Source organism: Strix uralensis, chromosome 22, assembly GCF_047716275.1.
Source record: "Strix uralensis isolate ZFMK-TIS-50842 chromosome 22, bStrUra1, whole genome shotgun sequence".
Lineage (NCBI taxonomy): Eukaryota > Metazoa > Chordata > Aves > Strigiformes > Strigidae > Strix > Strix uralensis.
In genome coordinates, this window is record NC_133993.1 from 7,649,724 (window position 1) to 7,676,604 (window position 26,881).

The following is a 26,881-nucleotide window of genomic DNA, read 5'->3' on the forward strand; positions in this document are numbered from 1 at the left end:
CACCCCAGAACAGGTAACGCAGGGACTGTCTGGGGTTGAGCCAGTCCCACCCCTGGTGACCCCCGGGGTGATCTGAGCGCCAAGGCAGAGGGACAGGTGCTGGGCAGGGTCATCTCATGCATGTCTGTCTGCTCCCTTGGTAGGAAGAGCGTGTCCAGCCTGTGCGTGACTCCATACAACGAGGAGGGAGAAGAGCAGGATGACTGGAAGGTAACCCTTCTCCTCCCCTTCCAGTTCAACTGTGTTTGCTCCATCGTGCTCCTCTGAAATCCTCTGTCCTGCCTCGATGACTCCAGCACGCTGGAGAAACCAGAGCGATGCCACGTGTGCAATTCGGGCAGATCTGCATTTCCCATTGAGCTGTGGGATGAGACAAGACCCCGGTTCAGTTAAGTTCACTGCCCCTTGATGCCAGTGGGCATGGCTGCTTGCAGGATCCGGCCCATGACCAGGAGGACCAGCTGGTCAAAGTCTGGAGTGGCTTTTTCCCCCAAAAATCAGGGCTGTGTCACTGTGCTGGCCAACATAAAGGAGTGTGAGCAGCCGCAGGTACCTCCTGGGGCAGGTGGTGGAGGTGGTGGTTGCTCTCAGCTCCCTGGGAGAAGCCATTTGCTAGCCGTAATAATTCCAACCCAGCTGAACCTGCACATTTTGGGCTGCGTTGAGGCTGTTGGTGTTGGGGACCACTAGATGGGGATGTCTGTACGCGCTGGGTCAGACGCTTTCCACCTTTCTGTGCTGCTTTCTGCTCATCTCCCACTGTGGACAGGGATCCCCAGAGAAATTTCCCCCATGGAGGTTTCCAGAGAGTGGGGGCACCCTGCAACCCATCCCACAGACACAGCTCCTGCAGCAACGCCTCAAGCCAGGGTTCTTGTTAATGCTACTTTTATTCCTGAAAGCACTGAAGCGCTCCCTCTTCTTGGAGCCCGTTAATACATCAACTCCTTTTGTAAACTGATGTCTGTTAATAAATCCAAGAATGAGCAAAGTGCTTCCTGATGCAGCTTGGCGATGATTTAAGGTGCATTCTGCCCCATTCACAACCCCAAACTCTGTTTTCCAGGTCTCTAGGAAATTTCTGAAATGAAACACATCTGCCCATTGATTCTAGGGAATCAGGTCAATGTTGCAGAGGTGAAATCTCACCTACCTCCAATAGAAATCCACTTACCAGACTAGAATCACCAGGAAGCACTGGAGGACATGGCTGTGGATGGCACTTTGGGATTGTTCAGGATCTGGAGCATCTGCTGGGCAAAAAGCTTAAGATTTGGGGAAGAGGAGAAAAAGCTGGAATTAAAAGAAACCAAAATGCTGACATTTCCCAGGGCACAAAAATCGCAGAATAATTAAGGTTGGAAGGGACCTCAGTAGGTCTCTAGTCCAACTTCTTGCTCAAAGCTGGGTCAGCTGTGAGATCAGACTGGGTTGCTCTGGGATTTATCCATGGTAGGATCTCCAGGGTTGTAAAGGAGTTGGGGATAGCCTGGGATGCAAGAGTGTCATGCTCTGGGGAAAGCTTGGACCTCCAGCCTACACCCGGCCAAAAAGGACCTGGTTTGGGAAGCAGTTTTAGGGTGAGATTCTCTAAAATCACCAAATCCTTTGTGGGTATGAGAGTTCTCAGTGTTGTAAACTGCCCTTTTGGCGAGACATTTAAAGCTGCAACCAAGAGTCTCCCTGCAAACTCTTGTATTTTGGGCTCCCCTTTCTCGAACATATTTCCCCGTTCACTAAGCTCCATCTTCCCCCATGCCCCAGGGGACATGGTTGACATCCACGACACAGATTCCAACATGGGCACCATGGAGGTCCCCTCAGGCAGCGAGGCGCTGCAGAAAGCCCTAGGACACACCACGGGTGGGGACTGATATTCCCCCCCTTACTCTCTGCTCCTACGTGGCCCCTCCAGCCAACAACCCAGTGACAGGAGCACAAGGAGGCTGCTGGGTCTCTGCAGCTCGAGCCTGGCCCATGGCTGGCGCAGGGTATGCCATGCACCCAGCAGAGGTTACATTCTCTCCATTTCTCCCTTCCCTTTAATCTTGTGTTGAATTTTTTCTTTGCATTACTTGGCACAGGGGGCATAGCGTGAACTCTGTGTGTTTCAGCAAGATATAAATGCCATCCCTCAGCATATCAAAGGAGAAGGGGGCTGTGCCTAGAGTGTGCTACACATGGTGCAGCACGGAGGGAGGTGATGGGTGATGAATGGCCGTGGAAGGGGAATTTAATCCTTCTTGGCCTCATCATCCCACCCTGCCTGGGGGGAGGGAGTTTCATTGCATTATTGTGGCTACAGTCCTTCAGATCCTGAGATGGAAAGGGTAGGTGAAAGGCAAAGGAGTCTCTATTATTATTAATAATAACCTTTTTTTGCCAAGTCTCTCTGCACTGACTGCCAGCATGCAGAGGAGGTTTCCAACACTTTCTTGTTACAGAGGACACAGCCGCTGTGGATAATCAGGGCTCTGACCTGCCCGGGGTGGAGACCCATTTGACCCCAGAGCCACAGGAGATGCCAAGTCTTGCTGCTGTGGTTCGTGTCTCTCTGGCTGCCCTTTCACTGTCACTGCCAAGGTCTGAAATCTCCCTGGAGAGCCAGTCCCTGTTGCTGGCAAGACAGCCTGCTCCGTTCAAATACTGCCCGGGCCCTACCTTGGGTACAAAGGTGACACCCAGGACCTCGACACCATCCTGGGCTCCATGGCCAGCGAGGTCCACCTGACCAGCAAGGAGAAGCTGGAAGCCTTAGGACACATGGAAGGTAAGAGTAGGTATCTGAGGTCTTTTTCCTTGGAGGAAACCTAGAAATCTCTGGAAACCAACAGATCAGTTAAAAGCCTTCTGCACGCCCGTACTGGTGCTTGTCAAAGGATGTGATGGTAACACGGAAGCTACACAAGGCAACTGATTCCCTTAAAATAGCGCAGTGGGTTCCCACTCACCGGGGTTAAACATGAAGGAAAGTCTCTGGTGGTGAGGGACTCAATTGCTCCTCTAGTAGTAAAATCCTCCTCCCCTGTCTCAGCAGGGTCTAGTACCTTATTTTTGTACCCCAATCTGTCACAGAGGCATCATACTATGAGAGGAGTTTGTGCCCAATGAAGTCAGTCTGGATTCCCGACAGCGTAGAGAAGCAAGCCCCAGCACTTTTGCTTTCAACTTTCCCTTTTTCCGATGCCTGACCCTTCCCAAGGACTCCATCCTGCCTTCATCTGGAAGGAAGAAAGTTCTAACCACCATCTTGGGGAAGCCCCTAACTTGTACTGTAGCTGCCACTGGGTCCAGCACCAGCACCTCATCCCCTCTGTGTGCTGGTGTCTGTTATTTCCACTGACGCTGAGCAGCTGATGGGAAGGTGAATCCGAGTGAATCCATGAAGGTGGTGAGGACAGTCCAGCAACCACCCCTGGGCGGAGGCAAGCAAGATCTCCATAACCTAAGTTGCTGCTAGATGACAGCAAACTGGATTAGACAAGAGTCTTTCAGAAGAAAACTCTGGGGCCACCTATCTTAATGAACTGCAAATCTGCTGGTAATGAAGCTATGCAGAGAGCCAGAGACACACCAGCACTGCAGTAGGTTTCCAAAACACCACTGCAGGGCTCACTACAGCTGTGTGCAGGCTCACCGAAGCCAGACAAGCAACAAAAATTCCCATATTCACTAGCTGTCCTTACGTGCGATTACACATGGCAGTCACAGCACTTGGGTTATGCAGCCAAGCTCCCAAGTAGAGCATGCCAAGAGAAACCGTGCTAAACTCTGACTTCTCATCAAGGATTCAAACACGCCGTCCCCAGTCCAACTTTCCAACTGAACACATTTCACACCAGAACCCTTAATACTGCTCAGGGCCATCAGAGATTAACACATCAAACCTGAAACTGCTAGAAAAATCAAAGCACAACACTGCTCTCAGCATGCTCCTTGATCTGTGTTGTAACTCCTGAGTGTCGAGGGTGGGAAATCACAGGTGTAGGATGGGCTGCTTGAGCCTGACCAAGATTTACTTGACACCCTCTGGTTTCTGTTTCCCTTCTTGTTTCAAGACCCAGTTTGTCTGCAAGCCACCTGACCTCGCTCTGCCTCCCCCTCATCGCAGTGATGGCAGGGCTTTTCCCCTCTCTGCTTGCAGGAGAGAATTTCACTAATGTGCTGAAAAGATTTTCAATCCTCTGGAGGACAGAGCTGGAGAAAGGCAAAAGATGTTACTAACACTGCTCTTATTTTTATATAACCAACCTCCCTCCATGTCCTGACTGTGCATAGAAGCTGGTAGCAGCTTGCTGATTTGTTTAGGATGACACTTAAAACACCCATGTTTAGAAGGAAAATGATGCTCAGAGGTTTTTTATTTTCACAGAGGACAAAGTTGATGTCAGCAGTGAGGGCTCCATCCTGACCACCCCACGGATCCACTCAGACCCAGAGGAGCTGAAAGAGGCAAAAGTGAATGGCGAATCATAGAAATAGTGGTGAAAAGTTGCCTCTGGAGGCCTCCAGAGCAACCTCCCACATGGAGCCAATTATTGCCAGCACTAGATCAGGTCAGTCAAGGTTTCGTCTAGCCAAGCCTCAGGCATCTCCTTTGGGACCTGAAAGTCTGGGCATGGCCCAAAGCACCTTGCCCGGTGTCTCTCAGATTTTCTGGGGTGACAGCAGGAACTGAGCCTGGGTCTTTCACCACCGGACCTTTGTGCTGGGTCACAGTGCTGCAGGGGTGACGGGCTGGGCCTGCTGCAATCACAACTATGTGGCCTCACATCCACCAGCTGAACCAGGTTCTGGATTAGCAGGTGAAGGACAATATCTCCAAGAGAGAGCTTGGTGTGATGTTAATTCCTCCCTGTGACTAGTCAGCCTTTGGCTACCATGAAGCACCATGTTTAAGGGGTAGGGAAAGGAAAACCAACTTGTCCATGAAGTGCCACCTCCTTGGGTGGCAGTTTGTCTGAGCTACCTGCTGTCCCAGGTGCTGGCTATTCTGAAGGAAAGAGCGAAGGAAGGGGAATAAACTACCCTGCACATCCACTGCAGGTGAGATAGGCAACCAGAGGCTTAAGTGGCAAGAAGAGGAGATTCAAATCAGCCCTAGGGAAGATGCTGTAGCAGAGGACAGGGAATGCTGAGAGGGCACAGGATTTCCATTGCTGGATAACCTGCTGCCCATGAACAGGATGAAACAGTGAGTTAATGCTGCAGTAGCACAAAACAAGGACAGGTGTCATCACAGGGTCATAGAATCATAGAAGGGTTTGGGTTGGAAGGGACCTTAAAGATCATCCAGTCCCACCCCCCTGCCACGGGCAGGGACACCTTCCACTAGCCCAGGTTGCTCAAAGCCCTGTCCAACCTGGTCCTTCCACATCTCCTCCTGGTGATGGCTACAGCTGTGAGTCCTGCCTGGAAGGAAGCCCATGACACTCTCTGCTTATTTGTCTTTCCACATCCAGAAAAACTTGCTCCTTCCCCTGGCTGTGCTCCCAAAAGCAGAGTGACACCAAAGCCTCTGCCAAAGAAGAAGGTGATAAACCCCTCCCAAAGGAACAACCAGGTGAGCATGAAGGTGGAAACTGCGTGTGTGGAAATGCTGCCGTCTCTAGTCTGTTACGTGGTCACACGCAGGGGTTTTGCCTTCATGCTCATCCCTACAGTGCTGTGTGTGCTGGCGTTATCGATCTTGAGGAGAAACGCTGAGGCACAGGCGGTGAACTGGGCTTCTGACCCCCCCAACAAGGGCTGTGGGTCACAGAGCTTGGTCATCCAGTGCTGCAGTGTGGCCAAGGGAGGTGTCCAGGGCTGTTACCTCCTGCCTGATGGTTCTGCTTCCACACACACACCAGGGTGGCCACAGTCACCCTCTGTCAAAGCTGGCCTGAACTGGGGAAGACAACAGAGATGCCAATATCATTTCTGTGCAGCCTGGAGCAGTTAACGTGAGCTGCCACAGAGTGTTTCAGTCCCACCACTGTGAGCGTGGAGCTGGGTGGTGAGCTCTTCTCTGGCAGTCCGTCCAGCACTGTCTGGCCCGTAAGGCTGGGAAAAGGACTGGTGCCTGCCTTACTTGCTCCAACTCCATCAGCAGGAGCTGCGCACTGGTTGGTCTCTTGTCAGTGCCTCTCAGTCCATCTCTTTATGCCTCTGTGTGTGTGGCAAGGACCTCTCATGCAGCCCTCAGCAGAGAACTGAGTGAAAAGCAGCAAAGAACATGACAAGGAAACAACTGAAAAGTCATGTTACCTTGTTATGGGCTTCCCTCCTGGAAGGCACGCTGTCAGCATGGCCAGGAGTGGTTTGACCTTTAGCTTGGTCCTGTGGTGTTGCATGATCCTTCTGAGACAACAACCAGGAGTACACAAAGGAAGGGACAAGTCCCTTGTCTCAAGGATTTGGAGACGCAGCAACTGAAGGAAGCATCAATACCCTTTTTGACAGAGAGAGAACTGAAGCTCATGAGCACAGAGCTAGAACTAAACCAACCACCTCACCCAGCACCTGGCGTTAAATACAGGCTCACCCTTCCTCTGGCCAGCTCCCCCAACTCCCCTGCACCCTCAGTAGCTGTTTAGAGGTAGATGCTTTGCCACTGGCAGTAAGGAACAACCAACCCCAATCCCAGTCCCAAACCCCAAGTGGTTATAGTTCATTGTTTCCAAATGAATATAATATAGGTAGTGCCTCCCTCCAGCCTGTTTAATCTGCTGTCCTCTCCCTGCCTGCAGCGTTCTCCAACACTTTCAACTTATTCCCCAAAGATCCAGATGGCAAAATTAAACTTCACAGCCTGGAGGTGACTGCTAAGCAGCTGGGCTTTAGCTTAACCAGTCAAGAGGTGTACGATGAGCTGGTGCGTGCAGATGCTGACAGTGAGTGCACCAGACCACGCGTTACTCCCCAGTGGGTTGTTCTAAGCCAATTTCTGGGTGTGCAGAGCAATCCTCCTCCATGTGCCTTCCCAGCCTGCGGCAATACTGTACCAAAATGTTTCCTGAGCCAGAGGCTGTACTTGGGCTGCTGCATTTTAGCACTTACCAGGGACTATCCTTCATGAATATGTCACACCCTTTGGACATCTTTATGCATGATGAAGCACCAGGATCCACAGCCCAGTTGCATGTGAAAGCTTTAACAGCTCTTTTCCTATCCTTAAATTTTAGTAGCAAATCTTTCTGCAGTGCCAGCTCTGAGCTGCTTGCCCCAGCTTTTCATTACAGCAAAAAACTGCCTTGCTAATGGAGGTGCCATTTGCCTGCAGGAAACATGATGGTGGAACTCTCTGACTTTCTGGACATCATTAATGACAAGAAGTGTTTCACCCAGACAATATGTAAGTAAGAGACATTCTACTCCAGCAAAAGCTTATCCAGAGATATCTGAATTTACCCAATTCTCAGGCTAATTGGTACCAAGCAAGAAAGCAGCATCTGGGACCCAAAGAGACAAAGACTGCTCTACTCAGACGAGACGGCAACAGGTCAATGGGCCATGACAGGCCAGCTCAGGGTTAGCTCTGCCCCTGGGGCTAACCATCGCTGTGCTTGCCAGTCTCAGGGACAGGGGCAGGAATCCAGCGTTCGGTCCAGGTGTTCCTGGTTGCAAGAGCAGAGGCCAAACTCTTCTCTTACAAGATGGGACACAGAAGGAGTAGAAGATCTTACCTTCTTTGACTAATGATAAGCTGCAGGGAATTGTTCTCCCTGGTAGATACCTAACTAGCACTCAGCAGAAAATGGGGATGGATCCCCCCACCAAAACTTGTCCAGATCTTCCTGGGGGCTGCTGGGATCTCTGCTCCCTCTGAGCTCTGTGAAGGTAAGACAAGGCTCATTCATGGCTCTGACCACTCTCCTCTCCAGCCCCTGGGAAAAATGACTCAGGTGGCTTCAATTCTGTCAATGTCAGAGGAAACCTCCTCTTCAAAGTCTTCTTGAAGCTGGTAGAGTTGGCAGCTCTGCCCTGGAGAACTCTTTTAGATTATCAGGTGAGTTGCCTTAGTTCTGTGAGACAGAGAAGGGAGGTCCCCACTTCCCTGGGATATTTGTGTCTTCTATAATACAATATACAGAACACAGGGCCCCAAGACTAGATTTCCCAAAATGTTTTATATCTAGTTGGACACCCAAAAGCACCTGCATAGCTCAGACTCCTGCTCTACAAACACACTGCTGTAAATGCCACCACGTGTCTATCAATCACACACCTTCGCAGTTTCAATATCCTCACGTACCCGGTCTTTCCAGATATGTGGGTGCACAGCAGGCAGTGCTGCACGGGGCCTTGGGCTGTGTTTCACAGGACAATGACGCCCTCTTTTGTCTTCTAGTTCCTACCAGCAGAAGCTTAGGGACTGTACTGGCCAAAAAGTCTGGATGGATGGTGACTTCCTCAAGTGTCACAGAAAGAAGCCCCACAAAATTTGGAAAGAGACAGTTTACCCTATGCCTTCCTTCGTAAGTGCTGTCCATGTGTCAGCCATGAACAAAAGGGAGACAGCAGCTTACGTGGAGCACCTCAAAGGTAACGCTTGCACCGTGACACTCCCGCTCTGTCCAAAAGGGGAGTCACTGGAGCTGTGAGGGGGACAACCCGACTGGGGCATTTCACAGAATCAGAATCACAGAATCATCCAGGTTGGAAAAGCCCCTCAGGATCATCGAGTCCAACCCTCAGCCTGACTCTACAAAGTTCTCCCCTACCCCACATCCCCCCACAGCTCATCTAAACGACCCTTACACACATCCAGGTATGGGGACTCCACCCCCTCCCTGGGCAGCCTATTCCACTCTCTGACCACTCTTTCTGGGAAACATTTGTTCCTCATGTCCAGTCTGAACCTCCCCTGTTGCAGTTTAAAGCCATTCCCTCTTGTTCTGTCACTAATCACCTGGGAGAAGAGACCAGCACCAACCTCTCTACAACGTCCTTTCAGGGAGCTGTAGAGTGATGAGGTCTCCCCTCAGCCTTCTCCTCCTCACACTGAACAGTCCCAGCTCCTTCAATCTCTCCTCACAGGATTTATTCTCCAGGCCCTTCCCCAGCCTCGTTGCCCTCCTCTGCACTCGCTCCAGCCCCTCGAGATCCCTCTCGTATTGAGGTGCCCAAAACTGGACACAACACTCCAGGTGTGGCCTCACCAGTGCAGAGCACAGGGGGACTGTCACCTCCCTACTTCTGCTGGTCACGCTATTTATAATACAAGCCAGGATACCGTTGGCTTTCTTGGCCACAGGGGCACACTGCTGGCTCATGTTCAGCTGCTTGTCAATTAGAACCCCCAGATCCTTTTCTTCCAGACAGCTCCAGCCACCCCTCCCCAAGCCTGTAGCCATGCAGGGGGTTGTTGTGGCCCAAGTGCAGGACCTGGCACTTGGCCTTGTTGAAGCTCATCCCGTTAATGTTGGCCACCGATTTGCCACAGCTCCTCCTGGCACGTGGCCTTCTCCAAAGGTGGAGGGTCGGTGCTTCTCATATTGAGTTCAGCAAGGCTCAGGGTCAGCCCTGCATTAGCAAACCTTTCCCAAGGTAATTCCCAAGAGGACCACAGAAAACAAAGCTGGAGCAAACCTTGGGAGTCCATCCAGCTCAAAACCCTCCCAGGTCAAGAAGGAAAAACGAACAGTTGTAGTGGGTTCTGCTCTGGGGGCTCGTATGGGCGAAGGAATCGCCCTCCAGAGGTGTCCATGCAAGGTGGCTGCCACAACCACCCCACTACAAAGCATCTAGTGGGGGGGTGAGCTCCAGGTTACCCCAACACCTACAGGCACCTGTGCCATGGACTGCTGCAAATTAAACACCCCAAGTAGCCAAAGCACTGGTGTCTTTGTGGATCTATGCCTGCTAACATTGGCCGTGCCAGATGGCAGCTACTGTATCTCATGGTTCAGAGGAGTGAGGAATTCAGGACTTATTGAGTCCTTCCCCAGCGAGAGGAGGCAAATTGAGAGGCAGGAGGCAGCTGGCTGTTGATCACACAGTCAGTGACTCTGGTTCCTATTTCCCTTTGCCCCGTTTAGGCAGCCTTTACACCCAGGTACCCATCTTGCTGCTGATTTCTAAACAAGATGCAACAACACTGGCAAAGCCAGAAAAAGGCTTGCAGAAGGTGACAAGACAGAGGAATGAGCCAACCACTTCATTTGAAAGCCACTTTTTCCATGAGAGAAACTGGGTGCAGGAGGTGAGAGACAAGTGATGCCTCAGCTATGTAACAGTATCAGAGGTGTGGGGACAAGCCTGAAAACTTGTGCTTTGTTTCATCCAGCAGCTGCACTCAAGCCTCCTGCTCACCGCAAAAAGTGGAGACGCTCTCCTGACATCAACACCGAGCACCCAAACACACCACGTCATCTGACAACAGAGAGCCCAGGCAAGACACAAGCATGAGCATGAAATGCAGAGGGAAGATGTTGCCCTTTGTCATACGGGACTGCACTTAGAGCAGAACTAAGCGTGACTGGTCACTCATGTAACCTACACATTAACTGTCTGGTGATTGCTTTAACTAGACATAGGTATTAAAGAGCAATTTCCACATAAGCGCAAGGAAAAATGAAACCAGAGGTATAATAATAGCTTACTTTTATAAACTTAACAGTTTATTACTGTTAATCATCAGCATGAATTGGTTATAACCTGCCAGTGCCGCATCATAATGCGCCACTGAGGTGCTTTTTGTCTTACATGTATGCACATGGCATGTGCTCCCACCAGGGCAAAGCTGCGTGATTCCTCCACCACGGTCCTCTGCCTCCTCTTCCAACTTCCCTCCCTCCTACTGGAAGGCGCAGGCAGCCAAGCGGTACAGGCACAGCCCAGCCCTCTGCCAGCCCCAGTGGAGGATCAGCAGGGGCCAGATCAGCCTGTAGACAGGCAGCGAGTGCTTCCACCACACCTTCCACACCTACACCTAGTCAGGAAACTCCCACCGGGAGCTGCTGACAGCTGTTGGCCTCCGCAGGCTCAACCGTGAAACAAAGAAAAAGTCCAGGTGCCTCCTTCCTAAATCAGCAGAATCATCCTCCCTATAATGGGGTCTCTGTGTCTCTTTGTTCAAGCCCCCCCTTATCTTAGTTTTCCCATTCCAGGGGTTGCCCAAGTGTCCACTGAAGGTCTGCTATCAGTGATTTCTGTAGGGAGCCTAACGAGCATTTCAATCATACCTAAACAGACAAAGGGACCGCAGGAAACAGTTGAGGAGTCAGGAGTCCTGGAGAAACAAATGAAGCAAAACACAAGCAAAGCTTTGAAACAAATGAAGCAAAGCACAAGCAAAGCTTTCATACATCACATCACAGTTTAGTCCTAATAATTGTCAGAAATTCGTTTGTTTGAGCCCTTTCGTTCCCATTCAGCCACCAGCTCTGCTGTTGGCAGTGATGGGCGCCAGGCGACGGCTGTGCCTGGACACCACCGGAGGCTGGTGAATGCTGGGCAATGGCGGCTTGGGCTGGGCCTGTTCCCACCCTGGTGTATGAAATCACAGAATCGTCTAGGTTGGAAAAGACCTTGAAGATCATCCAGTCCAACCATTAGCCTAACATTGGCAGTTCGCAACTATACTATATCCCTAAGCGCTATGTCAACCTGACTCTTAAATACCTCCAGGGATGGGGACTCCACCATCTCCCTGGACAGCCCATTCCAACACCTGACTACCCGTTCTGTAAAGAAATGCTTCCTAATACCCAGTCTAAACCTGCCCTGGCATAATTGAGGCCATTACCTCTTGTCCTATCACTCATTACTTGGTTGAAGAGACTCATCCCCCCTCTCTGCACCCTCCTTTCAGGGAGTTGCAGAGGGCCAGGAGGTCTCCCCTCAGTTTCCCTTCTCCAGACTAAACCCCCCCAGTTCCCTCAGCCGCTCCCCATCAGACCTGTGCTCCAGACCCTGCACCAGCTCCGTTGCCCTTCTCTGGACACGCTTGAGTCATTCAATGGCCTTTTTGGAGGGAGGGGCCCAAAACTGAACCCACTCATCGAGGGGCGGCCTCACCAGTGCCGAGTCAGGGGTCGGATCCCTTCCCTGTCCCTGCTGGCCACACTATTGCTGATACAAGTCAGGATGCCATTGGCCTTCTTGGCCACCTGGGCACACTGCTGGCTCATTATCAATCCCCCCCCAGGTCCCTCTCTGACTGGCAGCTCTCCAGCCACTCCTCCCCAAGCCTGTAGCGCTGCTGGGGGTTGTTGTGACCCAAGTGCAGCACCTGGCATTTGGCCTTAGTAAAGCTCATACAGTTGGCCTTAGCCCATTGCTCCAGCCTGTCTAGATCTCTCTGCAGAGCCTCCCTACCCTCAAGAGAAATAAAAGACACGAAAAGCGTTTTTATCGCCGTGGCGGCCGCCTCAACCCAAGCGCCCCCGCCCGTCACCGCCATTTCCCTGAGGTAATGCCCGCCCCTTCCCCGCCCGCGCCGCGCGTTTCCCGCCACCGCCCTCACGTGACAACAGCGACCCTCACGTGACCGCCGCCACCGCCCGCCCAGTCCCCTTTCGGGTCGGACCGCAGGGTGGGACTTCCGGTTCCGCTCGCCCCGTCATGGCGGCGCCCAGGGAGGCGCCGGAGCGGCGGCCCTTCGGGAGGCGCTTCCTCACCGACCCCGCCCGCCTCTTCCAGCACAACGCCTGGTGAGGGCGGCCGCTGCCTCCTCGCCCCGTCGGTGCCCGCTCCGGATCCCCGGCCCTTTGCTGCCCGCCGCGGAGAGGCCCGGGGGGGCGGCCGGCGCGCTCCGGGGCGCAGCTTGCCCTGTGGTGCCTCTCCGCGCCCGGCCGCGGGGGTTGGGGGGGGTGCCCGGGGGTGGGCTCGTCCTCGCCGGCCTGCCGGTAGCGCGTGGCGAGGCGGTGTGTAACGGGGCTCTCAGCGGCGCTTCACGGGGGCCCGGCCGCAGATATTGTTCGCGCTCCTCTCCCAGCGCGCTGGCCCGGCGCCCGGGCGCGCCTCTGGAGCTCCCAGCGGGGCGCGGAGCAGGCCGGGGGAGCTGTGGGTGTGGGGCTGGCGGCCGGGAGGCGGGGGCCTGGCACCCCCCGGCTGGGGCGCTGCCAGCATGGTAGGCGGCGCGGTGAGGGCTTGGAGGTGCGGGAGGGTCCTGCCCTGTTCGGCCGGTGCTCGGGGGTGCTGATCCCCGGGGGGTCCTGAGCCTCCCTTGGCCCTGCTCGAAGCAGTTGGATTGCTCAGGCTCCCTTGATGTTTCAGGAGAACGTGGTGTTTTGTTTTGTAGCAATTGTTTCATTGCTATAGTTAATAAAGTTAAGTTACCTGCTTTCAGAAGTCTATAACCCTTCTCCATCTCTGTATGAGTGACTAGTGTATAAATTGAACAGTGATCGTTTCACCCACCTGCTGCCCTGGGGTGCTGTAACAGTGTGGGATCGTGCTAGGTGTGAACTGGGAACAGGAGCCTTTGGCTGGAGAAAGCTGCTGTTTTAAAATACGTTAAGCACCCAAATTCTCGAAATTGCTGGGAACTGAAGGTGTTTTGCATTTTTGAAGTGAATATGTCCACTTTTCATCTCTGGCTGCTATACCCTGTTAAGAGTTGGGTATGTTTAATTTGTAATAAAGTAATATGTGCATGTATCGGCTTGTCATTCATTTGGGACTATGCTATACCAAAGGTTTGTTACAAAAGCATATCCTCAACGGTATTTTCCTGCAGAAACTCATAGTAATCTAGTTTTCACAGACTTGACATTTAAGTCTTGTTTTGTGAGTTAATATCAAAAGACTAATTTCTCCTGAGGCCAGAATAGTGTTTCTGGGTCCTTGTATTCTGTTTTTCATTCACTTTTTTAATGAAAAAAGGTCAAGTGAATCACTTAAATGGGCATACACAGTTGTGTAGTCATTAAGGTTATTAATACTTCTTAATGCTTTAAAGCTTCCTGCATATTTTTCTCATAATTGGATTTAATATTAATATAACACTTTACTTTCCAAATAACCCTACTGCTTTTTTTATTTTTAACTTGAGCAAGAAAATGTAGTTTTCTAAGACAGCTAAATCAGATGGCCGATGCTGATGACCTGCTTGAGTGAAAGCACGCGAGCGCCTGCCTGTCTCGCCTCTGTGGGAACAAGTGCTTTTCACTGGGTGAGAATGACAGCTCCTCTCCAAGGAGGCCTGTTTGTGCTGAGTACCCTCGTGGTTTTATAGTAAGGATTTATTTCATCTAAATTTGGCTGAGCATCAAATAGGGAAAAGGATTAGGGGACAGATTTGGTGTCTCTCGGGATCCCTTCCAGTTACATCTTTTGTAACGTTACAAGTGCCGTTCATTCAGAACTGGGAACCGTATGTGCTGATAGCTGTTGTAGTGCTGCTGAGCTAGAATTAGAGATCGTGGAAAAGCTCCACAGCTGTCAGTTTGGAGGGCTGTCTAGACCTTTCTCTTTTCTCTCTGTCTTTGCCCTACCATTCGCAGCTGAGTAGTTCATCTTATTTTTCACAACAGGGATAATGTGGAATGGTCAGAAGAGCAGGAAGCCAGTGCCAGGAGTAAAGTTCAAGAGAACAGCTCACAGCTATTGCCACAAGATAAACAAGGTACTTTTGGATAGTCTTCTAATGCTAAGTCTTGGCTTGTGCATACAAGAACGGAACAGTCTGGCCAGAGCCTCATATGCATCATCATTTATTCCTCCCTTCCCCCCTCTCCCGAATCATTCAAAATACGTTACCTAGCTGATAATGAAAAATGGAGGAGGAGGAATTTTTCTGCTCTTAATTTACCTTTCTGTGACTTTTTAACCTTCTCCAGAGACTCATCCTACTGGAACAGAAATGGTCTTGGTTGGGAGGAGTCATCTGGGGTTGAGCTGCTTTTTTCATGTTGTGTATGTTTAAATACTTCTTAGTGTTCCTTGTCAACAAACTTCTTTCATTGTAGTATTATTGCCTCTGCTTGTTTTTGCTCTCTAAAGCTTAACTTCTAACAGGCAATCTTTTGTTTGTTTGCGTGCTGTGGAGCCATCCCGAATTCAAGCTCCGTTTTTCTCTTAAGAGGGTCTAATAAAGTAGTGTCCGTATGTGTCTCTACCAAGTTAACAAACAGCATGATAATGCTTAAATCAGAAGCAAGTAAAGATTATTTTGTCCTGACTGAAGTGTTTGTCATCAGAGAGGCAGAAAAGGGATTCTAAAGTTTTTATTTCCTCAAACTTGGCTTAAAGGTATTTATACATCCAAAATGTAAAGCTTACCTGAATCTGAATCAAGCTAAAGGTGCACAGCTCTATGGTCAAGTATAATACGGTTGAAGCTGTTCTGAGTTGGTTAGTAATGCGTCTTTCCTCCACACCTGTTAGATATCATCCAGTCCCTTAAATGATGGTGAAATGGCTTCCTGTTCTTTGGTATGATAAGAGACTTGTTTGATGATGATCTTGTTATACCCTGCCGAGCTCTAGGATGGATCTGCTCCTTTTGTTCAAATTAAATTGAGTGTGTCATCTGTAAGGCGATGCTCAACGCTACGGGAGCTATTGAGACACTTCCCATATAGCTTCCAGTTGTATTCACAATAGCAAATTTAATTATACCAAAGAGCAACCCTCCTAATTTCTTGGATTCCCAGAAGTATCCAGCAGCTTCTATTGTGATGCCCATTGTGTTGAGTTCTTTTTAAAATCTGGTTAACATTAAAAGATGCTGTCTGTCATGCTTTGAGAACCTATATACAACTATGAAATTGTGGAGCAATTTGCTGTTAGAGCAGTTTGTCAGGTCTTCATGATGTATTTCCCAGACTGAACAATGGAGGCCAGTCAAATTTTGATGGTTGCTATTCAGTGGAAAGCGTGTGGAGACAATGGGATGGCTGAAACGAAGGGAAGCCAGCCCAGCCAAGTGTGCCTGAGGCGTCTAGTATTTTGAGAATCAGTAATGTCCAAGCAGGAGAACAAAGACAGGCTATTGGTCATTATGGCTGTATTATTCTGTGGACTTCTTGGGGCTGTCAGAATTTGTTCTGAAGAAGGAGAGAAGTTCTATGGGGTATGTCGAAGATGTGTCTCCTGGCTGGGAACAAAGAAAGAAGTGGAAGAGTTTCTTGGTTTCCTTCTGAGGCTCCATAATTAGCCCCCATGCAATTCAGGGGGTCCCTGGTTCTCATCCTGTCTTTGTGAACAGTTACTTTTGTTTACCCTTCTTCTGCAATGTGAAAGGGTGAGTATGGGCTTGGCTTTGGGGGTGTCCTTACAAAGACGAGCAGAAAAGTCAGGAGTCCTTATCAAGAAAGTCTCTGGAGGAATCTGGCTCGCACGCCGATGTCCCCATGAGCTAATACCACAAAAAGAATCTTGAAGCAAGTAGTATGTGAACTTTTCTGGCATAAGTTGTGCAGGAAGTCAGACTGAAAAATTAATATGGTCATTTTTTTTGCTTTAAATCTATTTCTTGCATGATCTTTGTCAGCTGGCCCTTGATTTCTTGCATTTATATTGTTACCGATCCTTTTTTCCAGTGCTTTGAAAACACTTGGCTATGAGGTAAATGAGCTTTAAGTAAAGCTTCCACACATGCGGGTTGAAGTAAAACAGCTGTTCAATAGCATCCAACAGAATTTCGCAATAATTTAACACAGGAAGAGCACAATGTCTTGTTCAGCATTATACTGTGGCAAAAATGTGGGTCATCCAAAATGGCTGGGCTGGAATTTTGCCCCAGCACCTCAGGTAAGCATCCCATTACAGTCAGGCTGTCGTGGGATTGTTAGGGACCAGCAGGAATCAGGACTTTATATTTTTGTTAGGTGAAAGAGCATTTCCAGCCGTAGCAGCCTTTCGTATCCCTACTAGTACACAGAAAAAGTGACAATTCAGGAAGGAGTGTGCCAGGGCATGAATCAATAACACTTCTTCCTCTGACTTTAGCAGTCATTGAGTTCTATGCAAATAGTGAACTGACTTGACCCTGCTTACTTTGAGCTACGGTGAGGTCATGGCACAAACTCACTGCTCTAGTCTAATATCAGACATTAAAATTTCTTTCAGCTTGGAGTTTAAGGACAAGGCTTCTTAAAAGGAGAAAATCCTTGTAGTTGAGGTAAAGGTGATATTTTTATATATAGCTCTTTGTGCTTCAGGGATAGATCCTACTAAAAATATACATATGACCAACTTGTGGTTCTTTGTTAAAGCCATTTTTGTCTATGTTTGGCTGAGGCTACATATTTTCCCAGGTGTTTGTGGTTCATTTTACTATGTCCCTTCAGATATCTTCTAAACACTTGTGTACTTTTCAGAAAGACTGATAAATAAACTGCAGTTCAGATAATAGTACTAATCTCCAATTTCAAGATGCCTGCTTTTTCTCATAACCTTACTCTTACTAGATGTTGGAGAGAGGTTATCCATTCTCACATACAGTGCGAGAATCGTTTGAATTCAGTAAGGCACTTGTTGCTGTGCAAAGATGGCTAAGGAGTTGCATGTTACTAAAATACAGTTGGGATCTCTGGCCGTGGATGTTAGTGCCTCTAGGTGATTACAAGAATAGGATGCTATAATTAGCTCTTATTTCCCAGGACAGAGAACTCATCACATTGATGAGAATTCAGGAAGCCAGTGGGATTCGTAACTTCCCATGGAAAAACTAGTTCCCCTAGAACTGTACTTGATCTGAAATCTCTGAAGGTGTGTGGAAATAATTCTGTGGGTGACTTGAATTTCATTAGATCATGGCTGTGTAAGAGTTCTTCCAGCTTTCTGTAATCTTGCTACTGGAATGTATCCACTTGGTGTGAAAATGATAAAGTTTGCTACTAAAGTTAATTTTTATCATCTTTAGTCCATCCACCTTAGCTCTTCACTATTACTTCTGTTGATTCCCCTCTTTTGTTTTAATTTCATAAATGTGTGATGCTCTAACATGCCCAGAACTATGGAAAACAAAGTGCTGTAGACTGGGCTCTAGCAATACTTCTGTAAAACATGCTGTCCTGTAATCTTGGTGTATTGCGCAAATGCTAATTGAGCTTTCTGCCGGGCCTGTACAGTTGACTAATGTTTCTGTTTCTCCATCTGAAAAAAGGGGTAGCACGTTGGACAGGAGCTCTTCAGCTCCAGGCAGCTGTCATAGAATTCCTTAGAAGTTGTAAGTGCTTGACACTTAGTGTCATGAGGCTCCAAATTAATTGTTCCAGTGAACTGAACAAGTTAGAGATGGAAGTAAAACCTGGATTTCTTCATTCCAGTCTCCTTCAAAGAGGCCTTTTCTGTTGCCAGCTTCCTTTAACTCCTCCCAAGAGACAGTTAGTTTCCTTTTCTATCTCTTTTCCCTTTTTTAGTCCTGATAAAGTGACTGTGAGGACGCAGCTGAGTGTTTATGTGGGGTGGCACAATTTAAATAAAGGTGATTTTCAGTCAATAGCCTTACTTACTAAAGTGGATTGCTGAATAGGTATCTGCAGTGATCCCTTACTGTCTGAACTGATTGAGACCTGATTCGACTACTGGTGACATTTTTGTTTGTGTTCACAGAGGAATATGAGGTGAATGCTAAGAGATACTGGGATGACTTTTATAAAATCCATGAAAATGGCTTCTTCAAGGACAGGCACTGGCTGTTCACTGAATTTCCTGAGCTGGCACCTAACAGGAACCCAAGCCAAAATGGGGATTCTGTGCATGAATTTGGTAACAAAGAAGAATCCAACAATGAAGGGCTGGGAAGCTGTGAAAATGGACATTGTTCATTGGAAACCAGGGCAGAGAATCAGTTAAACCTGATAAAAATCACACCTAAGATCTGCACAAAGGACTTGGCTGCACAGAAGTATAGTGAGCTGAATCACAGTGATGGAGATTACCCGGGATCATCTGCATCTTACCGTATATTAGAGGTAATAGCTGTAAAACAGTGTCAGACATCAAACAGTCCCTTGTATCAGTGGTAGTGTGAGTGGGACATATCATGGGCAAACAGCAAGTGAATGGGATGATTGCTTAAGTCAGTAAAATGCCAAAACCAGAGGGCAACTTAGAACTGAATTAAATCTGTTGGGATTCTTTTGGTTCAGACTGTGAACTGGCAGAGGCCATTCCGAGTTTAAAAGACAAACTATTGCTATCGGATGTTGAAATAAGCATTTCAAAGTAATCTTTTGAAGAAGCTGATTCTTTTACTTGTCTGTATAAAGCTTTGCCTTGTCATTTATGTTTTGCATGTTTGTGCTGACTCTTGTTTGCCTTGGGAGTTGTGAAACAAAACAACGAAACCAAGAATGTAAAGATGCTGTTTGGTTTGTTCCTTATGGCCTGTGTAATAACAGGGAATCTCAGACTGATACAGGGTTTGTCTCAGAAAAGTCTGTAGAACTTCTAAATATTAGACTCCTGACAGCTGGTAACAACCTTTTTCTCTGCCACCTCTAGTTCACTGTAGATATTGCTGTTTTTGTTGAATGCTTCATGTTCTATGGAAGTTCCGCCTCTTCCAGAGAGAGTCAATATGAACTGTCCTTTTGATTTTTTTATTTAATCTGAGGCTTTGAAACTTCCTCAGACTTTGATGTTGTTGGGTCATTGTGGCTTTCATGTCTCACCTGAGTACTTTCAGTAATATCTGTTACTGCAAGGCATCAGTGGTGTTTTCTGCTCAGTCTACTTCAACTTTACGGATTCCATAAACATTGAGAGGCAAATTCCCCAAACCCAGTTGTGTGAACCATCTTCTCTTCAAATGGGAACAAACAGAATTAATAATAAGGTAGAATCGTTGTAGACCTAGTTGTAACTTGAAGAAGAGCCGTCTAGTGAAGGAAACTCTGAAACAGCAGGATGTGATTATAGTAAAGCAAATTTCTTTCTCCATTGCTCTGATTTTCTATGGAAGTGAATGCAACTAATCCATGGCCTTTGCCAGTGCTTCAGTGACTCATACTGGTTGTTATGCTTGGGATTCCAGCAATAACAGTTTTCAAAAGAGTAACAATATATAGCTTGTTAGTAAGATTTCCATGAGAACTGGCTTAGTGGTTTCCCACAGATGCTTATATATAAGCCTGCTCCTCAGAGCCAAACGTACTCGGATCTTGCAGTAAGATTTGCAGATGATCGCTGCTAGGCTCAGTTGTTACTCATGAGTTGCTCTTTGTTCCATGGCTGTAGAGAGATGATCTGAAATTAGCTGCATGGGACATACGGAAGAAATTATTTTGACTATGTGTACATCTACTTTGTTTGTGCAGGTTGGCTGTGGTGCTGGAAATACAGTCTTCCCGATTTTACAAACCAACAAGTAAGTAGTTCTCAGTAGGTTTTTACCTGCATGATATACCAGCCTCTGAAAAACAACTGGAAAAGTGTTGCATGTGTTCTTAGTTTAGACAATCTCAGAGGAAGGCCAGACCCAAATGGTACCTTTGCCATCTGCAATTCCAAATGATTGTGTTTTGAGCCTGGAAATCTTTGCTCTTATAGAACGCAACCAGTGAAACATGATGTGAGTTTACATGTCTCATTCTGAAAGCACTTTGGTATGGGCCTCAGTGCCTCTCCTTTTGCAGAAGGAAAAGTAAGTAGTCAGTTCCATATGAGAATAACTGAGGCATAAAGGAGCAACGTGATCCACCAGATTTTGCACAAGGCATTATTGACAGACTAAAGACCAGGATTTCTGGCTCCCAATTCTGTGCTCTATGCGTTTGAGACACTTCTTAATTCCTGTGGAGCACCTTTATATAAATGTTAATAGTTTCTTTTATTTATTTCAGTGACCCAGGCCTTTTTGTTTATTGTTGTGATTTTTCTACAACAGCTGTGGATCTTGTCCAGGTAAACTCAGTGGTGACTTACGAAGGTAGGAAGTACATGGTGCCAATAGCACGTTAACACAAATATATCACAGCTGCCGCCAGCTGCCTAGCTGTGTTGGCAGCTTTCTTTTTTTAGCTAGCCCCAGTGCTGACCCTTGTCCTGGTAAATCAGGTAAAACGAGCCATCAAAGATTGTAGAAATGAGGGAAGTTGGAGTTCTCAGAATGTCACATTGGCAGCAGACAAGTCAGCCAGATTTTCTTTCCCCTGTGGTTGGCAGTACTTTTCTAAATCCAGTGCTCTTTAGCTGAGTAACTGCTGAACCCTGAAGACATTCAGGCTATTTTTTTAACAGGAACTGAAGCTGGTTTTGGTTTGTGTGTGTGTTACTGTCACTGCAGTTCTGGGAACGTGGTCTGATTGCTTCTGCACAGACAGTTGAGGAGAGATGCAGTTGTCTGTGGAGCAGGAGGCTGGAATTTAGTTGAAGGACAAATACTGCTAACAGATTTCAGGTCAGAATAGAACTGAGAATACATGAAGTATCAAATGTAATCAGTCACTTCAGGAGATGAGGTGGGGAGCACAGCAGCAGAGGCAGCATGCCATTTCATCCTCTTAAGGTGACACAAGCACTGTTTGTAGAGGCTACTGCAATCCACAGCAGCAGCTTTAGTAAAATATACAACTTCTTTGGGAAGTCTGAATGCGATCTTTAAGAGCGTAACTTTAGGCAGACAGGTTTGATTTTTGGGGTATAGGGAGTAGTTTGCTTGTAGTTGAAATGAATATTGATTTCAGTGATGCAGAGAGGAGCCCTGATGCTCTCACTTTGGTAAAGATTTCCTGCCTAACAGTGTAAATCCCTCACTTCTTACCACTATTAGTGGAAAATTGGACTTTAAAATTGCAGTAATCCCTCAGTGCGGTTTTGGGGTTTTGGCAGTGCTGATTGTCTGAATGTAACAAATCCAAAGCTCTTTGTAAATCTCCCATGTGTACTTATTTTTCTCATTTCACTCCTGTTACTTGTCTGACCAGGGAACCTGTCTGACCCTATCTCCTTAGTCCAGTGAGGCTGACACAGATCTCTGGACACACCACTTCATTATGTGAAAGTTAAGATGCTCCCGTGTCCAGATAATATTGAGATCGGGATCTGCTGCTAATGCTCTAATTTCTCTCCTCTTAAATACAGAACAATGCAGAATATGATTCTTCTCGCTGCTTTGCGTTTGTGCATGACCTGTGCAATGACCAAAGTCCTTTCCCAATGCCAGACGAGAGTCTTGACGTTGTTATTCTTATCTTTGTCCTCTCAGCGATTCTCCCAGAGAAGTAAGTTTTAATAATTCCTGCTGGCTGCAGAAGATAATGCATATAGAGCTGGAGTTCTTTAATAATTGGTCCCCTCATATCAAGGAACATTAAAGTTTGTTCTGTGTCCAGTCCAGGTTTCCATTAAGCCTCTGAAAATGAAATTTGCAGGTACTTTCTGTTGTAACAAATTCTGGCATAGGATAGGTGTGATTTTGAAGTGCTAAGTGGCTGTAGATGACATGTTGCTGCAGTCACAGTTGCTCACCTGTTCTGAACCCCAGCCCCACTGAGCACTCAGCACCCATTTGTGGAAAGTATGCGGCTAGATTTTATGGCTGAAAGATGAACTTCTCATGTGGAAGGTAGCAAGAAGGGAGGGGACAGGTTCAGAAAACAGTTAAGAAAAGTGCTGTGATCTTAGTGTGACTGCGTTACAACCTACACTAATCTGTTTTTTGTTCCCTTTGGTTTTATTTCACAGCATTTTTCTTCAAGTTCCCTTACTACTTGATTTACAGAAACCAGTGGAAATACTTTTGTAATTAGTAAGAGAGAGCAGTTAATCCCTGCTGTGGCAGGCTAAGTTGTTGTAGGAAAAAAAGCAGAATCGGGGAGTGTCAGAAATAAGGCAGCCAAATAAAATCAACCCACCTAAATCTGAGAGAGCTCAGAAAAGTGCTAGCTTTTGGTAGCTCTTTATATGAAGTTGAAACATATGTAAGACTTTATACCTTCTTTTTGGAAAGTAGGCTAAGGAAACAAGCATCATTTTGCAGGATGATGAATATTTCTGTTTTGTTCTTTCCTCAGGATGCAATGCATCGTTAACAGACTGAGTCGCCTTCTGAAACCAGGAGGAATGATTTTATTACGAGATTATGGCCGTTACGATCTGGCCCAGCTTCGGTTTAAGAAAGGTATTTTCTTTTCCCCTGGGGAGTCTTGCCAGATCACTAATAGGTGATGCTTCTCTGGAGTAGTGTCTACCCCGTTTAGGAGGCAGCTCATTAATTCCCCTTAAGCACAGCATGTGCTGGGAGAAGTGCTTCTTGTTGGATGACAGTTGTTGATTTTTAAATGATACCTGGTAACTGTTTAAATCCCTCTTGCCCTTAGGTCAATGTCTGTCTGATAACTTCTATGTGAGAGGTGATGGCACCAGAGTCTACTTCTTCACACAAGGTAAGAGGCTAGAAAAATCCCTCTGACTGTCCTCACCTCTTTTTGTCCCTGTGCCCTCAAGTTTTGCCACTAGCTCTTTCCAGCCTGTCTATCTTGGAGCAGTGTGGAATGTTAAATGTCTCCCAGTTGCATGGGACCTGGGCTTGTCCCTTGTGAATGCGAATATGGCACGGTGAATTCCTTAGTGGAAAATCCTGTTAGAGAAAGACTGGTGTGTGCTTGCTACACTGGGAGGGGCTCTTCTTGAATCTTATTGCCTGCGGAGGATGGAGTGAGGTGGACACCACTCGAAGGAACTTTACTGTTTTCCTAGGAGGAAATAAGAAGGGCGTGGTTCAGCACAGAGCTGAGGCAGCCGCTCCAGTTCTGCTGCTGCTCAGTGTTCAGCGGGGCTCGTCCTGTCCCTGCTCATCACCCACTGCACCTCCGGTTGCTTCCACCCCCCGCATGGTCAGTTTTAGAGCAGTGGCACAGCTGCAACAAACTATTCCCTTCCTCACCGCACAAGTCTTGTTTGTCACAACAAAATTAATGTTTAATGCGTGTTTGGCAAACGCTTCACGATGGCAAGCATCTGATAAAAGAGCGCAAGCTGGGGCCTGTTAGCCCTTTCCTACAGAAGCTCTGTGCAACCACGTGCTCCCAGGCTGCAGCTGAACGAGCTCTCTGCTGCTCGGCGGGACAGGGTCTGGCTTTGCCCAGGGCCAGTGTGCTGGGGCACTATGATACTTATTTGCTTGGTCAGGAATACCTGCCAGTGTAAGTGTTGCATCCTGGAGGGCTCTGAGTGCTTTGATTGAGCCCCAACAGGGTGTGGTTTTTAAAGGATTTTTTTCCCAAACTTAATCGTAATGAATCCTGTTCCCCTCTAGCCTATGCAGCACAGATCTTATTGCCACCATTTAAAAGCATAGATCCCATCCTGTTCTTTGCTCTTGCAGAGTCTGAAATTCCTCTGGAGAGAGGGGGGAGGGGGAAGGAATGGATCTGTCCCTACTTGCCAGAAGATTCTGCCTTAATCAGTTACTAGAGGCCATATCCCTATCTCAAACTGCTGCTGTTTTCTCTTTGTCAAGTCTCTGTTATTCTAGTTGTCCTCCAAATAATTATTGCCTTCCTTGGTAGAAGGTAAGCTCAAGGGAAACCAGAGAACTGTGATCTTAATACCCCAGAGTACAGTAGTTAAGTCCTGTCTGATCTTTATGTTTCCCTGCCAGAGTGAGACCATGAGTTTCCTCTGGCCCATCTTTCAACATAATTTAGCCCTCGGTCTGAGCAGGTATCAGTTAAATGAAAGCTATGGCGTCCTCAGGCTCCTTCTCTCTGCTTCCAGATGAGTTAGATGATCTCTTCACAACAGCTGGGCTGGAGAAAATCCAGAATCTGGTTGATCGGCGATTGCAAGTGAACCGTGGGAAACAAATGACGATGTATCGAGTCTGGATCCAGTGCAAATACCGCAAACCTGCCGCCCCTCCGCTGTGAGGAGACCAGAAGCGCTTTCTGGGTTGGAGCCTCCTCACGGCCATGGGCAGTGTCTCCTCCTGGTGAGATGTGGCTTTATGGAGTTCAGCGCACACAGGACCTCAGTGCCTTTTACAGTGCCTAGCATCACTTCAAGTGAGTTTTGCTAAGGACGAATGCCCTAAGAGGAGACCAAGCAGTATTTTAGATGTCTTGCTACTGGTCTGAATTTTTTAAATTATTTATGGTTTTAACAACTTAAGAAATGGTCATGCTGTCTTACAGCAGCTGAGCAAGTTGAGTAGCGAGTCACTCTTACTCTGGATTTCCACATGAAACAGAAGGAAAGCTTCGACCTTACCACTGTGTTGTGTACTCTTGTCTTGGGAACAAAAAGCTTACAAAGGTTAAATCTGCTCTTCTCTGCAACTGGTCACCAGGCCTAATACAAATCCCTTCGCCAGCTTATCTCCTGCATCTCTCTTCTAGTCATTCAGGTTTGTGCAAATCCACAAGTTAAAATACATTGATCGAGGGCAGGAACTGAGAGCATCCTAGTTTCTCTGTGCCAGCTTCCCCATGGATGCCTCGTGGTGTGCAGATAACCTGTGGCGAAAGCAGATTATGCTGCCTTGACCTCGCTGGGCACAAGGATGTTCATCTGGGCAGCTAGCACGCTATGGCTCAGGTGCTATCAGTTCATATCAGGTAGGGTTCAGGTTTTCAAAGATTTGGGGCTGATGCCAGTTTTGGGGCACCTCCAGAGTGCAGAGTATCACAAGCAGCTCACAGGACCAGGGTTTACACAGAATTACCTGCTTTTTCTGCTTGAACGTTGAGAGACTGTTCTTGCTGGCTGCAGCCCCCAGGTCACGAACTGCACTGCCCTGTTGTGGTGGTGTGCTAAACCCAAGTAGACAAGACACCTGTCTTTGATAAGAAATCTGAAGAATGTCTACCACTCTTGTTTAATTTCTTAGAGGAAGCCAACATTGTGGCTTTCTGAAGGTATTTCCCCACCTTTGACAGAAAATATCTTTTATCTCAGCTTGTTTTCTTTTGTTATTTTTAGGGTGTGGTACAACAGGTATTAGAATAAATTTTGTGGTAATGCTTTTCAGTGCTGGTTTGATTAATATAAATCAGGCTTCCACAGGAACTCACATGCTTCTGTGCGCTTGATCTGAAGGATTTGGGCCACCATTAAGTAACTACAGTTTTTTTCCTCTTCTGTTATAATGAGTGTCACTAGTGCCTGCTCTCGTCTCAAGAAGGGAAAGGCTGATATCTTCTTCCTTGTTTTAGTTCATGAAGCAACAAAGTCTATTGTGTGTGCACCACAACAGAGCAGTTCATGCTACACAAGGCATGTATATTTTGTTAGCTAGACACTTATATTTGTAGCTTGCAGTTGCCCAAGAATAACTGTCAACTATAGAGACATGTAGGTTATGAAATAACTGCTGTCTTGAAACAGAGGAGAAAGGGTAAAAAGATGAGGAAATGTCATTGCTAACTTTGGAGAGTCTGCAGGAGTCCTGGGGAGTCAAACCAGGAGCACCCTGATTTGTAAAGCCTTGGAAGGGGCTGTAGCAATAGTCTCTGCTGGGCATGTGGCAGCATGATCAGTTTGTAGCTTCCCTGTCGCTGTGTCACCCTGCAGGTAGGAGTATGTCTGCTACCCGAAGGCTTCCGGGTCGGGACATTTCAGCCCTTCCTGTGGAAAGGTGACCCAGCAAATCCATCCACACCACAAAGGCAGGCTGCAGTGCTGGGGTGGGAATGGAAATGCACCATTGCTTTTTTTATACATCTAGCTCTTTTACATAAGGGTGAAAGGGAAGCAAATAACTGGGAAGAGAATTCTTGTTCAGTTTGTTGTACTGTATTTTCTAAAGGGCTAAGAGACTTTACAGCGTCTGCAAATGGAATAGGAGGAGATGATGCTTCTTTCTCTCTAAGCACATTTGGCTTCTGCTGGGCACAAGCCTGACCCAGCCCAGAAGCTGTGCAGTTGCTGCTGTGTTTTCATGCTAAACCTACAAAGTCTGATTCCCTGGCAAGGTTGGTACCTCAGGCAAGGTCTAGGCAAAACACGGCTCAAGGCATCTGGGAGCTGATCAAGATCGTGTCTCCTCATCTTATCCAGG

At 47.6% G+C, this 26,881-nt stretch overlaps 1 protein-coding gene across 1 annotated transcript; it reads left to right on the forward strand.

The window, feature by feature from the left end:
• The first annotated feature begins 12,517 nt into the window (after window positions 1-12,517).
• Window positions 12,518-25,851, forward strand: METTL2A (methyltransferase 2A, tRNA N3-cytidine). The gene is made up of 9 exons (XM_074892466.1): window positions 12,518-12,638; window positions 14,463-14,554; window positions 18,490-18,851; window positions 20,199-20,248; window positions 20,724-20,784; window positions 21,964-22,103; window positions 22,896-23,002; window positions 23,202-23,267; window positions 24,601-25,851. The coding sequence occupies exons 1-9, from the start codon at window positions 12,550-12,552 to the stop codon at window positions 24,750-24,752; spliced, it is 1,119 nt and encodes a 372-aa protein (XP_074748567.1). The 5' UTR covers window positions 12,518-12,549; the 3' UTR covers window positions 24,753-25,851.
• Window positions 25,852-26,881: the final 1,030 nt, after the last annotated feature.

Bases quoted from the DNA above. Each gene is read 5' to 3' on its own strand.
- METTL2A (XM_074892466.1), top strand. From the start codon at position 12,550: ATGGCGGCGCCCAGGGAGGCGCCGGAGCGGCGGCCCTTCGGGAGGCGC. The intron at 18,852-20,198 runs GTAATAGCTGTA...TTGTTTGTGCAG, and splicing joins CATCTTACCGTATATTAGAG to GTTGGCTGTGGTGCTGGAAA. The intron at 20,785-21,963 runs GTAAACTCAGTG...TCTTAAATACAG, and splicing joins CAGCTGTGGATCTTGTCCAG to AACAATGCAGAATATGATTC.